Consider the following 16904-nt stretch of genomic DNA (forward strand, 5'->3'; position numbering starts at 1 on the left):
ACAATAACGGTGCAAAATGATTTGAAGGAGAACACAGATAAAGGAAAAAGAACAGATTATTTTATTTCAAGGAAAAAAGTACATAGCAGATTAATTGAATTTAAATAGCAGAAATACAATCACAAAAAAAAAAAACATTCAGATAGCAGAAATATAACCACAAATTAAAAAAAAAAAAATCGACTTTTATAAACCCAAAACCAACTTTTTTTCCTGTGCCCCAAACGACCCCTTGCAAGTAGTCATGGAACATTTTTTTGTTTTATCAAAAAAAGTTTTGCATAAAAAAAATTTCGCTAAACCTTTTTTTTTTAATTCTACAAAATGTAATTTCAGCCAATAGAAAGAAAATGAGAGTAAAGTATGGTATGAACTCGATAAAAAAAAAAGTATGGTATGAACATTTTATTTATTTATTTCTATAAATTAAAATATGACTCAAAATAATAAAAAATTAAAATACATACATAAATATTCTAATCTGTTGAAAAATTATGAAAAAATATAATTAATTTTAACATAAGTATATTGACTTATCTTTTAATAAGATCAAAATAAAAAATATTTTAATGTAAAAAAGATAACATTATTATTTTTTTTAATTCATATCCATATGAATGATAAATTATTAATAAAAAATGAAATGCTATAAAAATTAAAAACTTTACTATATATAAGTCTTATTTACCATATAAATAAATAAATATAGACATATATATGTTTAAATGGTAATGTAACAGTAGTTATCCCTGATTTTAACCGTGTGTGCCAGCGCTAGGGGTGTCTTTGCTCTCAAAGCCTCAAAATTCAGTTAACATTGTGTTTAAATAGTAGGAAAGAAATCAGTAATTTTTTTTAATTAACAATCAGATAAAAAAAATTAGTATTGGTTGTTAACAATGTAAAAAAAAAAAATCTGAATTAAAAAAAACACAATGTTAACATTCAGTTAACAATATTTTACAAAAAAAATTCAGTTAACATTCAATGTTTAACAATGTGTTTAACATTGTGTTATATTGATTTGAATTCAAAACAAATCAGTATTGGTTGTTAATTGAAATTAAGGAAAAAAAATAGTAAAAAAGCCAGTGGGTTCAAACAGTTCAGGGAGGACCGGTGGTTCAAACCATTCAGGAATGGAAAGTGGAAGACAAAACCGGAAGAGAGGTGGGAAGATCGGGTGGTCGACCGGCCGGTCGACCCGGGGGACGACTGGCCGGGTGTCCCAGGCACTACCACTATGCCTTCGATAGAAGAAAGGTTTAAACCGTTCATAATTTCAAATAACAACCGATCTGAAATGGAAAATACGACATACCAAATTCTGATAAACCATTTACGAACTGATTTCAACTTCTCCGAATTCATTTATACATAACAGATGAATGATTTACACTATTCTTGAAGAATAAAAAATTGAAACAGTTGATCGACTCGTTTGAAATCATTTTCAGAAAACAGATGAAGGATGAAGGATTTATTTATCAGATTAGTGGGAGTTGAATAATTATCGCCGGTGATGGAATGTGTATACTGATTGAACATGCCACTGTTTGCTCGTCGAATTTGACAATAAATTTGATAAATTTGACTTGAAAAAAAAAATTAGAATGAATTTCTCAAATAATTTCCCTATAACAAAATATGTAAATAATTTTGTGAGTAATTTCACCTCGCAGTCGTCGTTGTTTGGTTGCCCGTAATAAGAATCGTCCACAACGCACAAATCGTAACTCAGTTGATTTGTGAAATATGATACGAGTATGGAGCGGGTTGGGTAGATTCATTATTTATAAAATGAGTCTGACTTCTAAAACTCTCTGAAACTCATCCGTGATGAATCTGAACACAGAGAAGCCACCCGTGATGAATCTGAAGGACAGGTGTAGATGAAGTTCACGTGAAAATTGGGAGATGATGAAGAAAACAGAAACGTTGAAAGGGAGATTTTTGCTACCAAACAGATTTTCAAAATGTAATTTGAATTAACACGTGGAATCAATTTTTGAACATCATATCCAAATGTCATACACAAGCCCACGTCATACATGAACCCACGTATTGAAAATTGATTTCAGTTCACAACCAAATAGAGCCTATAATTTGCTAGAATTTAATCTTATCTTAAAAGAAGGTTGACCTTTTTTTATAAAAACAATGGGCTACACAAAAGGAAAGACCCAAACACGGGATGATGAGATTAATGCAACTGTGCCCGAAAACACAGTCATAATGACTCGCTTCGCCCATGTGTCGTCCGTCCTACTAGGACCTTACGTCAGCTTCTTATCCACATCCCCCCGTATACATATCCGTCATTTAAATATAATTATTTACACTAAGACGCCTAAATTATTAATAAATATCATTTTATTTTTTTTATTTATAAATTATATATTTTGACCTTCAATTAGAAAAATATATCGTTTTCACCCTTTAGTTAGTTTAGAGTTTTTAAAAATATATATATTTTTAATTTTCAAGTATTTTATTATTTTTTAAATATTTTAATTAAATTTATCTTGAAATTTTTAGATTCCACTCGATTTAGAGACATTTAAAAAGTAAAAAATTGTGCAAATATTTCAAAAATTCATTGAATACGAAAAACTAAAAATAAAAATTTAATATATATTGTTGTATTCAACAAAATTTTAAAAACCTTTTCTATAAATTTTATATTTTTTTAATTATAACTAAATTATGTGAATCTAAAAAATAAAAAAATATTTAAAATATTAAAAAAATTAGCTCAAAATAAAAAGAAAAAAGACAGGGCCCCACTGGGGAGACCCCAGCACCCTGTGGGTGCTGATTGGTCAATTTTTTTTATTTATTTATATTATCAAATCACCAATCTCTACGCGCGCGCGCGTGTGGGGATGGTGGAGGTGAGGGAAGAGCGGAGGTCTCAATTAAAGTCCAAATAAAAAATACAGATTAAAACGCTAAATCAAATATAGTGCTCATAATTGATGGTCAATATATACAGATTTATAAATAAAGAGAATAAAAAGATATTCATTAATTGTTAAGTTAATGGTTGGCCTTACAATAATAATTATTAGAAAAATGAGTAAGACCATTAAAAAGAGGAGCACTAATAACTCTAAAGTAGTGTAGTCTTACATGATGGGATGTTTTGTTCTTGTATTTTTTTTTTTTTTTGATTTTTTACTTCATTAGTGGTGAATTAGTGCTTTCAAATTAGTGAGATGAATCATTGTTGTAATTATTTGTAGGATATAAAAAAAATTAAAAAATAAAAATAAAAACAAAAACAAAAACAAAAACAAACATTTCTGTATTTTTTCGTAACTGAATAAAGAAAAAAACAAACACAACCTCCTCCTCTTCTTCTTCTTCTGATTCACTCACCATATCCATCGGTAGCCTCAGGTATCTCTAAAAAATTATTCAATACTCCTCCCAATTTACAACCCTAGATCTTCCTCCATGTTTATCAGGTACCTTTTTATCTCCAATTTACGCTATATATAATGTAATATTGTAGAATCACTGTGAATATTCATCAACTCCTCATTCATTGATTGCCCTATTTGTTTTTTTTTTTTAATTTTTTTCATCAGCAGATCTCAAGTAACTGTAATTAGTTGATTCATGAGCTCTGTTTTTACAAATTTGTGTTGATTTTTGTAATGGTATGTATGTTTTTGAGAATCTGTGGAGGGGGTGATAGATATACATAGTTTGTTAGTAGTGATGGTGTCTAAGAATGACCATGTGGAATCTTTCTTGAATTCGCTACAAGTTATTAAGGATGTGCTTTCGCCGATTGAATTCGGTATAAGGAAGGCGGCGAAGGACTTGGAGCATTGTTGGCCCGGGTCGAAGAATCGGGCTAATAATATCATTGAAGGGTTTGGAACACAGTTGAATGGAGGAGGAACTGAGAATGGGAATAGGGTTTTGGTTTGTTCTGTGAAGAAAAGGAGTGGACAGTGTTTGGTTAGTGATGATGAGAGAAAGAAGGGTTTGTCGATAAAAGTTCCTTTTAAGACATTATTGGGGTTTTTGTTGATAAATTGTGGGAGTAACGGATGTAAGGACATGTTGAACAAAGGGTTGAAAGAGGAGGTTGGTGATGACAATGGGACTTGCAGAAATTGCTTAAAGTTTGCAGTTACGTGGTCGTTGTTGCTTAATGGTTTTGTTCCGGCTTTTCCGAGCCCTTTTAAAGCTGGCAAAAATCCATTTCGCAAAATATGTGATGATGATAAAGTTTGTCCATATTTGTGTGCACACCCATCCAAACCGAGGGTTTTATGTGAAGCAGTAAAGCAAAAGGACTCAAAGGGTCATTTTGTTACTACATTTCTGAATGAGAGTTTAAAACCTAAAGAAGGAAATAATTTGTCAATTGAATGCTTCATAGGTTTTGTTTGCAATCAATTTACTCAAAATCTTCAGAAGTTGGATTTAGGTGTCCAAGAAAGTGAATGCAAGAGTTGTGATTCGCCCACCACTTCTTGTCCTCCTAATCCGTTCAATTATTTGAGGGCAGTCGCAAGTACTTTGGAAGGTAAAAAAGCAGATGTCAATGTTTTTTTGGGAAATTTGAGGTTTGCGAGAGTGGGAGGTATCCCATCGAGTGTTGTGGGAGTTACTTCTGTTAAAGAAGAGGGTGATGAGAACATGGAAGAATCTGGGAACAAGGAAGAAGCTGACAACAAGGAAGAAACTGGGGTTAGTGCTCCAAAGAAGCTGGCCAATGGATTACTGAGTATTCCCTTGTCAAATGTCGAGCGATTGAGATCCACTCTATCAACTGTTTCGTTGGCGGAACTAATTGAGCTTATACCCCATTTAGGTCGATCTTCCAAAGACTATCCTGACAAGAAGAAGCTATTCTCAGTCCAGGATTTTTTCAAATACACCGAAGCTGAAGGTATGTCTCTAAAGTAGCCTGGTAACCATTTTCACATTCCTCAAATTTAATTGATGCAGCAGAACACATTAGTTTGGAAAATCCCTTTTATGTATTTTCTCTATCCACTGTTAATATTTAATGGGTAATTTTTATGTATTTATCATGCATCACTCTACAGTAATAGTGACTACGGATGATTACTTATTACTCAGGTCATATTACAATTGAATGTGAGGATAAAATTTTGCATTTTAAGCTGCTAGAGAAAATATGGAAAAATATTTTTGCATTGCAATGTGATATAGTTGATTGGCATCTATGTACATTTATGCTAATATCTTCTTAAAGTAAATATTTAAAAAAATATATGATGTGCTATTATACTATAATTGCCATACCAGAGTTTCCAATTGCGTTCTATCAGAGCATCCTTATCTAAAAATTTCATTTTTCTCCGAGTTAAGAAAACTGATCCCCCCCCCCCCCCCCCTCCTTCTTTTGGGTTGGGTTCACCCTTGGCCCATCAACCGAACTGACATACATCAGATTAGGGAATCATTCATCCGCCCATCCCACCCATCTTTCTTTTGGGTTGGGTTCACCCTTGGCCCATCAACCGAACTGACATACATCAGATTAGGGAATCATTCATCCGATACTTGACTGTCTTACTATTCGAAATTGACCTAACCAAACTGTCGGTTTGGCAGTCTGTTCGGTCAGTATACACAGATAAAAAAACAAACTTTAAAAAATCTAAAATCTAAGACAAATCTTGCCATATCAATAGATTACACAATGAAATCTCAAATCTGAGAGAATATAGAGCAGAGAATAGAAGAGAGGGAAATAGAAAACAGACCCACCACCAATACTGATGAAGGGAGAGGACACCCACCCATTGACACAAATAGCCACTGCCACCGTTGCACATCGCTATAGCCACCATGAGGGGGGGGGGGGGGGGGGGTTTGGGGATGAGAGATATCGTAGAGAGAGGTTTCGGGGCTGAGGGAGATTAGAGAGGGGTAGGGATTTCATGGGGGAAGTCAAGGGGGCAAGTTCATGAAGAGACCAGGTTTTGTGTCGCCTTTTTGAGTTGGTGAGAGAGAGAGAATGAGAAAAGCGAGAGAGAGTGAGAATGTCGCTGGAGAGTTCGTGAGTCGGTGAGAGACAAAGAAAAGAGAGATAGAGATAAGGCATCAAGATGAGGTGTAAAATGGCCAGCATAAACAGCACATGTAAAAGCAATATATTTCTTAATATTTCTCGGTTGGGTTGGGTTAATCGGTTGGGAGGTATTCAGAACTGTGATCCGTCTGCTAATCCAAAAATATCTAATGCTTACAAATGCTGCCGATCGCTGATACTTGCGAAGCTGACCGTTCACTGCATATTCAGTTCGGATCAGTCGGTTTGAATGGGTTGTTCGGGTATTTGAACGCCTTTACTTTAAAGTTTGTCATTAAAAAAACAAGAAACTGTCATTATAAATATAATTATTAGAAACTCATAAAACAGAATAAAATTTTTAGAAAGCAAATTTATGGTGCAGTATGTTAGTTGACAGATCATTACTATTAAAAAATTTGGAAAAAAAAGACAAGAATGGAATCTTATCAAACTTATTAAAGATGAGAAGTTTATGCAGGGCAGCTGTAGAAAACTTAGAATCAGCCTATGATTGAGTTTATGGTGGCAAAGAAATTTTAGAAATCTATAAAGTTCTTAGGGTTTCAAATAGCACGAATGATGTTGGCTGTCTAGATTTGCTTGGTATTAAAGAGGTCATTTGCTGGAAATTCTGGACAGCAACTATATGAGGGTTTTAGAGTTAAATTAAGAGCTAAAGTGTACAAGAAGGGAAAAGGGTAATAGAATTAGGGGTTTGGGTTAAAAAATTAAGGAGATTAATGCTGGTTGTTCTTGAAATATAAATTCTGATCCTAGAGAAAGAGAGTAAGTGGAGAATCTTGTAAGAATCTCAGGTTAGGATTGCATCGTGGAATTGTTTAAAGCTTCAAATCTTCTCTCAGATTTTGATTTCTCAACTGTGTGGATTGAAAGGTTAGATATATATTTATAGGCTACTGGATATCTATGAATTCTACTAGGATCTGGGATTTAAAAACTAGAAACTTTGACTACCAGTACAATTCTGGTAATTTTAAGACCATATATATTGTGGAACCAGTTGATAACTAGACGAAAATGATATTCATCGATCACCACTGCACTCCATTTCTACCAAATTTGAAATTAAAAGAATACTATTGTCTCCAAAAACAAAGAACACAAATAAAATTGAACTGGTAGCAGACTTGATTTTAGCAAAAATTTGACTGCAGTTGGTCTCAAGCAAGCCCCATGTGAGATTCCTAATTTGCTTCTTTCTTAAAATACATGTATTATCAGATATTATAAAAAAGAGATTGGACTAGATGTTGATGGCATTGGGTGTAAATTTTCCTTCTGATTCATTGTTAGTATTGTGCTGAAGACTTTCCTTGTCTGGTAAAAAATGATAAATTAGTTTCAAAATCTTTAATTGTTAAAAGGATATATGACCTGGAACCTTTTCAAAATTTTTAGTTCCATGTTATTTTTCTCAGTTTGCATTTAGTTGCGAAATGCTACATTTCTGCCTCAGGTAATTTCATGGTTGTTTCTCTGTATTCCCAAACAATTAGCTATAAGGTCATATGCAATTCATTATTCATGAATCTTTTCTCTGCATTCCAGCTTGAAGTGGGATCCTTGCTAGTCTAGTCCAGATCTTAGTTACATCTTCACATATGACATACATATATTTTCGCCGCAATATTTCTTCTGATAGTTCCCCCTCCACTCCCCCCTCCGCCCAACCCCAAAAGGGAAAAGAAAGCCTGGAAATGGTTTTCCTCATAATGGTATCAGTCCGACTACATTTGTGTTGTATGTTATCCACTGCCCTTTCACAGTATCTGTTGTAACCTTGTTGAACTTCACCTCTTAAAGGGGAAAAGAACAGTGATTGGATTGGTTTTTTGACGTTTGCTTAAGATTTGTTCTCTATATAAATCTTGCATCCTTACAGGAAGGAGGTTCTTTGAGGAGCTGGATAGAGATGGTGATGGCCAAGTTACTTTGGAAGATCTTGAAGTTGCTACGAGAAAGCGAAAACTGCCTCGGAGATATGCACGTGAATTCATGAGCCGTACTAGAAGTAATATATTTTCCAAATCATTTGGTTGGAAACAGTTCTTGTCCTTGATGGAACAAAAGGAACCAACCATTCTTCGAGCTTATACTACTCTCTGTTTGAGCAAGTCTGGGACACTAAAAAAGAGTGAAATCTTGGCATCACTCAAAAATGCGGGACTTCCAGCAAATGAGGACAATGCTATGGCCATGATGAGGTTTCTGAATGCAGACACGGAAGAGTCTATTTCTTATGGACATTTCCGGAATTTTATGCTTCTTCTTCCATCTGATCGACTTCAAGAAGATCCTCGGTGAGCTATTTTTGTAATTTCAAGTGGGGTGATTTTAGAATTTATAGCAGAAGCATGAAAGTAATCTGGTGTTGATTTGAGTGGAAGTATGGAAGCTGTTTTATATAATTTGATTTGATTAGGGCACATTTGCATAAATTTTTTAGAAGAATGGAAAAGCTGGGGAAGAAATCTGATGTGACATGTTTTAGAAAGTATCCAGTGAGAGAGAGGGGTTTATAATATCTCAATAATAACTTGGTGTTAACTGTCGAAGTCAAAACAGGAAGCAATAAAGCACCTTCATCGTTTTATGGGTAGTGTGTGTATCTGTATGTGTTACACAAATTGTTTCTCCATGCTCTGTAGATAACAAACCCTAATTTTGCAATATACACGACTTATAGGGTCTTTGTACATGTCGCTAAGTCACCTACAGCTGGTAGTAACTTAATTTTATAAACATGCAGGAGTATCTGGTTTGAAGCTGCTACAGTTGTTGCTGTTGCACCACCTGTGGAATTACCTGCTAGCAGTGTTCTGAAATCTGCATTGGTAGGGGGCCTGTCTTGTGCGCTGTCCTGTTCTTTATTGCACCCTGTGGATACAATAAAGGTAACACTTACCAGGGAAATCTATGATGGAAACATCAAATTTTAGCCTCTGATTGATATTACAATTAAGATTTGTCATGTTAATATACATGCAATCGTGTATTCAACTTAAACAATTACTAACACATCTCCATAGATGCAAGCCATAGTTGATGATATTGATGCCCTGGTAGACCTTCCCTCAGAATTATGGAAACTTTTATTGTGGAAAGGTCTCATTTATGAACTAGCCTTGCCAACAGTTTTTGGCCTGGTTCATACTGTATCTCCATGAGACATCTAAATGCAAATTTGTCTTGTCAAAAGGCCTTCTGTTATTTATTTTTAATATGTGCATAAAATCTTTATTGATTATTTTCAAAATCTGGATGATATGGAGGCAGGACAGAGTACACTGAGGGAGTTTCAACCAAGTGTCTTGATAGTTTTCAGCATATCAGAACTCAGACGACATATATTGGAATTTCCAGTATAGGGTTTACTTTCTTTTTTTTTTCTTTTTTTCTTTCCCCATAACCCTCAAGTTTGATATACAACCTATGAAGCATGGACACGCCAAAATGGAAGCCGTGGTGGTGTCGGATACGGGGACACGCCGGGAACACGTACGGGACACGGCATCTGGCGTGTCCCCTTAATTTAATTTATTTTTTTGCAGGGGCCGCGCGTGTCCAAATCTGGACACGCCATGGACACGGCGAGAAGAGTAAATGAAAGGGAAAATGAGTACAAACTTGGTTGGCAACGATCCAGAGCCCTTCGACTTCAACTTCGACGATCTAGAGCCCCATTCGACTTCGACGATCCAGAGCCCCCTTCGACTTCGACGAGCTCTCTCTCGCCTTTGCCTTCTCAGAGCTCTCTCTCTCTCTCGCCTTCTCTCTCTATCGCGATTGCGATCGTCTCCCCCTCTCTCGCTTCTGATCACGATCGTCTCCCTCTCTCGCTTCTGTCTCCCACTCTCTCGATTCTCTCCTGTCTTTGTCTTCTTGTCTTGATTCATATATAATATATATAACTATTATTATTATTATATATTATATTATAGATATTATATAACATAAATATACTTATAAGATAATGTATAATACATATTATAAGATAATATATACTTATACATATTAATAAATAAAAAAATAAATACATGCATGTAAAATAAAAAAAAAATTAATTGGAACACATTATTTAAAAAATATAATAAATAAATAAAATAATTAATATGTATTAAAATAAAAATATTTATAAAAAAAATTAAAAAAATTCCCATGTCCCATGCCGTGTCCGTGTCCCCATTTTTTAGAAATTGCTGTGTCCCGTGTCCGTATCCATGTCCGTGTCCGTGCTTCATTGTATACAACAACTCAATAAGCTTTTGTCTCACTTACTTGGTGTTGGCTATATAGATTTCCCCCCTCCAACTGGTTCTATTTGAAATCAAAAGCACAGTCAAGTTTAAGGCATTCATGTCCTTCCTTATTGCCTCAAACGATGTTCTCTTTGTCCTTCCTCTATTTCATCTATTTCTTTTACCACCATCCACCTGAATCAGTAGCTCCTGTTCATAGGTGCACATGGCCATACCATCTCAAGCTGCTTTGCTTTCCATCATTTTGTCTTATATTGGTGCCACTTTTAACTTATTCGTTATGAAGTCATTTCCAATTTTATATTTTCTTGTAACACTAATCATTCATCTCCACATTCTCATTTGAGTCACTCATTTTTTGGATATATTTTATTCGTAACTGTCAAACATTCTGTATCATCTCATAGGCTCATAACAGGTTTTATAGTAGTCGTACAATTTTTTTCCCTACAACTTAATAAGAATCCTACGAACACACAACGCTCCTAATGCATTTATCTGTTTCATCCACCTTGCTCTAATTCTGTGAGTAAATTGTTACTATTAGTATCTCTTTGCCCATCAAAAATTTTCACCATCTCCATCCCTATTTGTTGTTGTATACAATACACTCCTTATATCTTAGCCATACTTATAAACCTTTAGACACTTAAAGTATCTCTGTATAATGCTAGCTTAGAGTTTACTTATTCTCTGTTGTCAACAAAACTATAAGGTATAAACAATAACACCAAGAGATATGCTCTTGAATTTTCTTAGCAAGTTCATTTATAACTAATATGAAAGGGGCAATGATTAGTTATTTACTATGAAGCATTCCGTTTGTTTGGGGTTATGGGGAAGGGATTGGGTTTGATAGTGAGGAGGGGATTGAGAATGGAGTGTTTGTTTTGAGAGATAGGGAGGGGACTAGTAATCCCTTGGTATTAGTAAGGAGGAGGAAGGGGGATTGGTAAGGTAGAGATGGTATTAGAAAAATAGTGAGGGGATTAGAAATTTTTTTATTTTTTTTATTTTTTATATATTGAGAATTTTTTTTTAAATATAATGTTTATTTTTTTATATTTTTTTATTTATTTTATTATTTTATATAAAAATAATTTAACAATTCCTCACTATCAATCCCCCCACTATTAATCCCCTCACTCTCAATCCCCTCCATTCTATCTCCCAAAACAAACGGGGCCCAAAAGTTACGTCTTACGAATACCGGGTATGTATTTGGTATGGGTACATGTACCAGGGCATTTGCATGCATATTTGGTATGTGAAATGCATCTCCAAGTACACTCTAGTTTATACCTTGCTTTAACTACTTATTACATTTGATTTCTAATTGTTATATATCAGGCACTACTATAAATTATAAATATATATATATAATTTTGCACTACCCGCACTACCCGTATCCTTTTTTATTTTTGTTGTTATAAATTTTTCCGTATCAGCATATCATATATTGTACTCATATTAACATCCGTACCCATTTCTGTGTTTCATAACAATTGCACTAAAGTGATTAACTAGTTTACACTTTTGCATATCACTTAGGACATTGGATATAAATTAAATATGTGTTATTATATTGAAAAAAAGTGGCTTGGCAGATGCAAATAATCTTCATGGAGTGGAGAATGATCTTTGTAGTGTATTGAAGTCAACCTGCAAGAGTCATGTTGGAATTCTGATTTAAAGAATTTTCTTTGTTTCACATGCTAGTGTTCAATATTAGAAATAGCAATTACTATTTCTAAGCACTTACTTTACTAGTCACACATATTTCTTATGCGTCTCATTTTTCAATATATTTTTATAAATCCCACTCTTTCACTGAATTTCGATTCCCATTTGGGTTAGTTGTAGTCTTGTAGGCTAGATTATTGAAAAATAGGATAAAAATCAAAATAGAACAAAAATAAATAAATACATAAAAAGAGAGGAAAAGATACTGTTGGTTTTTGGTTTAGCATTGTATCTTTAGTGTCGTGCATGAGGCCATTGACAATGGTTTACCTGTTTGTCAGACTCGAGTGCAAGCATCAACGCTTACCTTTCCTGAGATTATATCAAAGCTTCCACAAATTGGAGTCAGGGGGTTATATAGAGGCTCCATCCCAGCAATACTTGGACAGTTTTCTAGGTTATTTTTGGTCCTTTTCCCTTTTCGTTGGTTTTCGTTGTTGATATTGGTACTTTTCTGACTAATATGTTCTTCTGACATTGCAGCCATGGCTTGCGAACTGGAATTTTTGAAGCAAGTAGGCTTTTGTTAGTAAATGTTGCTCCAAACCTTCCAGACATACAGGTACTACTAGCATGTGGACTTCCAGTTCATAATTATTATGAAATGAAAGGTCATGTACATTGCTTTCCAGATGTTTACTTTTCAAGCCTTTCAATTTGATTGAGATTTGAAGCAGTGAGTAAATTAGTTTGTACCTTCCTCTTACATAGGTTCAATCTATAGCATCATTCTGTAGCACTTTCCTGGGAACTGCCGTTCGGATACCATGTGAGGTATTGAAACAAAGGCTGCAGGCTGGCCTTTTTGACAATGTGGGGGAGGCAATTGTTGGTACTTGGAATCAAGATGGTCTCAAGGGTTTCTTCCGCGGGACTGGTGCCACTCTCTTCCGGGAGGTTCCATTCTATGTTGCAGGCATGGGGCTTTATGCTGAATCCAAAAAGGTATGTAGTGTTTGCATATAAAACTAGATATAATAGTTTCAACCTTACATTTACTTGCTAGCTTCTAATAATATGAAAACTCAAATCAACATTGAGTTTTGCCCAAATATATGAAGTTGCCTTTTGTTAATAAAATATATGGTCGCTTCATTCGTGGAAGTTACAGAATCCAATTTGGAACATAGTTGGCTGCAATGGTGTTTGTATTTCTGTTGTCTTACCTTCATGTTTGGAGTTATGCATCACTAATGATTTGTTCCATTCGAAGTCCATGATTTGTTCCATTCGAAGTCCTTGATTTTTGATAATCTTTGTACAATGGTTGGGGCCATTCAAATTCAAGGGATGTCTAGTTAGGTGTTAAATTTTTCTGAAGGGTGGATTAAAATATGCAACTGTACATGTACACAAAGAGTGTAGAAGTGCCAGCAAGCTGAACAAGAAGCTTCTCGTGAAGGCCTGAAAGAAAGTCCGAAAAGCATGTCCGACAAAATTTGCTGTGACGTTATTAAACATAGTGGCTTGGAGGCTTTATTCTTTATACCTATTTAATCCTGCACAGGAATTGCATATGGTCCAGAAATACCAAAGCTTATTTAGGAACTTTTTGGCACGAGTCTTTTGTAGCCCACTTTGAGATGATTGAAATGAGTTCATGAATCTGAAATATGTGGTTGATGTTTTCGCAGCTTGTGGTAAAGGTATTTGTGGAGGAGGGTTTGATTTTTGCTTTGACAAAAAAAGAAATGAGATGAAAATATAACCAAATTGATGGTTCATGCTTCACTGCATTCTTTTATGAAGTTATAATTATGTGGTCTGATTTAATTATATACATGTTTGTATTGACTATGATATGTCCTATTTTAGCTTGCTCAGCATCTTCTGGAGCGAGAGCTGGAGCCCTGGGAGACAATTGCTGTCGGGGCTTTGTCTGGGGGGTTAGCTGCAGTCGTTACAACACCCTTTGATGTAATGAAGACTAGAATGATGACTGCTCCCGGGGGACGGCCCTTGTCAATGTCAATGGTGGCCATCTCAATTGTTCGTCATGAGGGACTCCTCGGATTGTTCAAAGGAGCCGTACCCAGGTTCTTCTGGATTGCTCCGTTGGGTGCTATGAACTTCGCCGGTTATGAACTTGCTAGGAAAGCCATGGAGAGAAATGAGGAGCAAAAAGCTATGAGCTCTGGATAAGTTTCTTCAGAAGGTACATACATGACATCGTCTTGGCTTTTGTTTTTGTAGCCAAAAATTTTGAGCTCTTAATGGATTTTGGTAGCTGTACTTTTTTCCAAATTTATTCGCGACACCTCTACCTTTTTAGACAATATAATCTCTTTCTTTTTTCTTTTATTTTATTTTCAAAATAGTTTTACATGTCTTGACCTTTCGTGAATTGCCAGGGATGGCATGTACATGTTTTTGGTTTAATTTTGTAATCCAATATGTATGTATATATATTTTTTTTGTGGCAAGAAAAAGAACTTCATATCATCATCAGAAGTAATACATAAGATGCAGTAGAAATAGAGAAGAGAAAGAAAAGGAAAATGTTAATGATATCCTTTGGTCTGGGGATTTGGTGAGGAAAAGAAAAAGAAATGTTAATTTTTCTCCAGTTATCATGGAAAACTAGTAAAAAGCGATTGAACGAAAAATAGAGAGATTTTGATTGCGTTTGGTAGAGTTTTCTAAATATGATTTGAGAATAGAGTTGTATTTTGAGTTTGTGAGTTTTGGAATTATGGTTTAAGCGTGAAAAATTTGTTTGGTGAATGAGTTTTGAATTGAATGGAAAATTTTTGATGTGATATATGATATTTGATACAAAAATTTAAAACTCAACCAAACTCATAACTCAAAATTTTATTCAAAACTTATAAAATTTTTTAAAAAATTTGAAAAATATTTTTTATTGAATATATGAAAATTAACATGGGTTAATTGTAAGTAATAAAATTTTTATTTTTATTTTTCATAGAGCCTTTAATTTTGAGTTGTCATTTCTCTCACCTTTTTTTAAAAAATATTATTTTATTATAATCATTTTTTTTTAATAGAATTTTTTAAAATTGGGCTATAAAAGTTTGTTTTGAGATGTCATTTATCCTTTAATTTTTTTTCTTCTCTCCCCTACCATTTCTAGGAACAAATAATAGAGCCCAAGTAGACAAGAAGAAAATAGAAAAAAGGTATAACGAACCAAACCATATCAAATTAAGGAAAATATTACACATTAATAAAATTTATCAATATTTCTTAATTGAAATGATAGGTGTCACGTGAACAAATAATGAAAGTTTATAATTTTTTTTATTTTTTATTCTTGTATGTTATTACTCCTAAAATAATATTGGGAAACAAGGGTTTGAGTTCAACAAACCGAAAAATGCTTCGGACCCCCACTGGGGGTCGACCCTCAGTGAGGTGGCGTGCCGTGATTGGACCAAAAAAAAAATTTATTTTATTATTATTATTTTTTTTGAGTTTCAACCAGTGATGACTCGCCACCTCACTGAGGGTCTGCAGCATGGTTGCAACAAACCTCATGTTAGGCTACGATTTCTGATGTAGTTAATTTTTTTTTAAAAAAATAGACTTTTCAACTGAAAAAATAGGAGTGGGCATCGGCTGCCTAATCAGTCTTATTTATTTATTTATTTATTCTCTAGAAAAGTGTTGGAATTGATATTTTGTCCCCACATGATCAGGCCGGGCCAGTATTTTAGGCTTATTTAATTTTTGGATTTTGGGCTTGACATTTAGGTTTTTGGTATGCTCGGTTGGTAGGGGCTCAATATTTTTAGAGACCTTATGTTAGGTATCAAAGTGAGACTAGGTGGTAATCCTTTCAAAATTGTGGCCTTCGGTGGTAATAATTAGTGTGTTTTGTTTGAATTTTTGGGATTAAGTTTTTTGAAAATTGACTTTTTTGATTTTCGTATTTTTTTTTTTAATGTTTTTAGTGAATATTTTTTAAATTTTAAACATTTTTTTTTATTTTTTTAGATGCACCTTATTTAGATGTATCTAAAATGTAAAAAATTTATGAAAAAATATTTTTAAAAATTAATAAAAACATAAAAATATAAAAAATATATTGAATTTTTGTATTTTTTTTTTGTATTTTTGGTATTTAGTGAATTTTTAAAAGATTTTTTTTACAATTTTTTTACTTTTTAGGTGTATTTATGTTAGGTGTCTAAAAAGTAAAAAAATTGTTTAAAATATTAAAAAAATTCAATAAAAACAAAAAAATACGAAAAATAAAAAAATAAAATTTTCTAAAAAGTATTTTTTGAAAAATAGAAACAAACGAGGTGAATTTTTGAGATGGTAGGCCTTTAGTAGAAGAGTCATCTCTAGGCACGGCTGGGTCTGATTATAAAATATCTATATAATTAGTAATGGTCTTGTCTACTATGGGTTTTTTCATAGCTGTTGTAAGAGAAATACTGGCCTTATAAAATCAAATTTAAGGTAAACTCTTAATAATTAGATTTAATTCTTATAAAATTTAAAAAATAAATTTTAGTAAAATCGTTGCTAAAAATAATTTTTTGTAATGTTTTTTTGCATATGTCGTAAAAAATTGACAATAAGTGATTTGTTTTTGTCATAGTTTTTATAAATTGACGTTCATACTTACAATTAGTGATATTTTTTTATGATGAATTTTTTAAACTGCCGCTAAAAGTTGAAAATTAATAATTTTTTTTGTGACGATTTTTTTTGAATTATTGCTAAAACTTATAATTAGTGATATTTTTTGTGACAAAATTTTCAAACTGTTGTTGAAAATTAACAATTAGTGACGTTTTTTTATTAGTGTTAGATAAAAACGTCATTAATTATCATAGGATCAA

General features: G+C 33.4%; 1 protein-coding gene across 2 annotated transcripts; it reads left to right on the top strand.

Moving 5' to 3' along the window:
* Positions 1-3284: 3284 nt before the first annotated feature.
* On the top strand, positions 3285-14519 carry LOC114299629 (uncharacterized). 2 transcript variants are annotated; one of them, XM_028244406.2, is made up of 8 exons: positions 3285-3470; positions 3597-4912; positions 7971-8388; positions 8838-8982; positions 12372-12487; positions 12574-12652; positions 12802-13035; positions 13906-14519. In XM_028244406.2, exons 2-8 carry the CDS (start codon positions 3727-3729, stop codon positions 14230-14232), a joined length of 2505 nt encoding a protein of 834 aa, XP_028100207.2. In that variant the 5' UTR covers positions 3285-3470; positions 3597-3726; the 3' UTR covers positions 14233-14519. The 2 variants fall into 2 exon arrangements, with proteins under 2 accessions (XP_028100207.2, XP_028100208.2); XM_028244407.2 differs by having other exon boundaries at positions 3293-3470; positions 3594-4912.
* The last annotated feature ends 2385 nt before the right edge of the window (positions 14520-16904 follow it).

The sequence above is a fragment of the Camellia sinensis genome, chromosome 1 (genome assembly GCF_055761805.1).
Source record: "Camellia sinensis isolate YWXY chromosome 1, ASM5576180v1, whole genome shotgun sequence".
Taxonomy (NCBI): domain Eukaryota; kingdom Viridiplantae; phylum Streptophyta; class Magnoliopsida; order Ericales; family Theaceae; genus Camellia; species Camellia sinensis.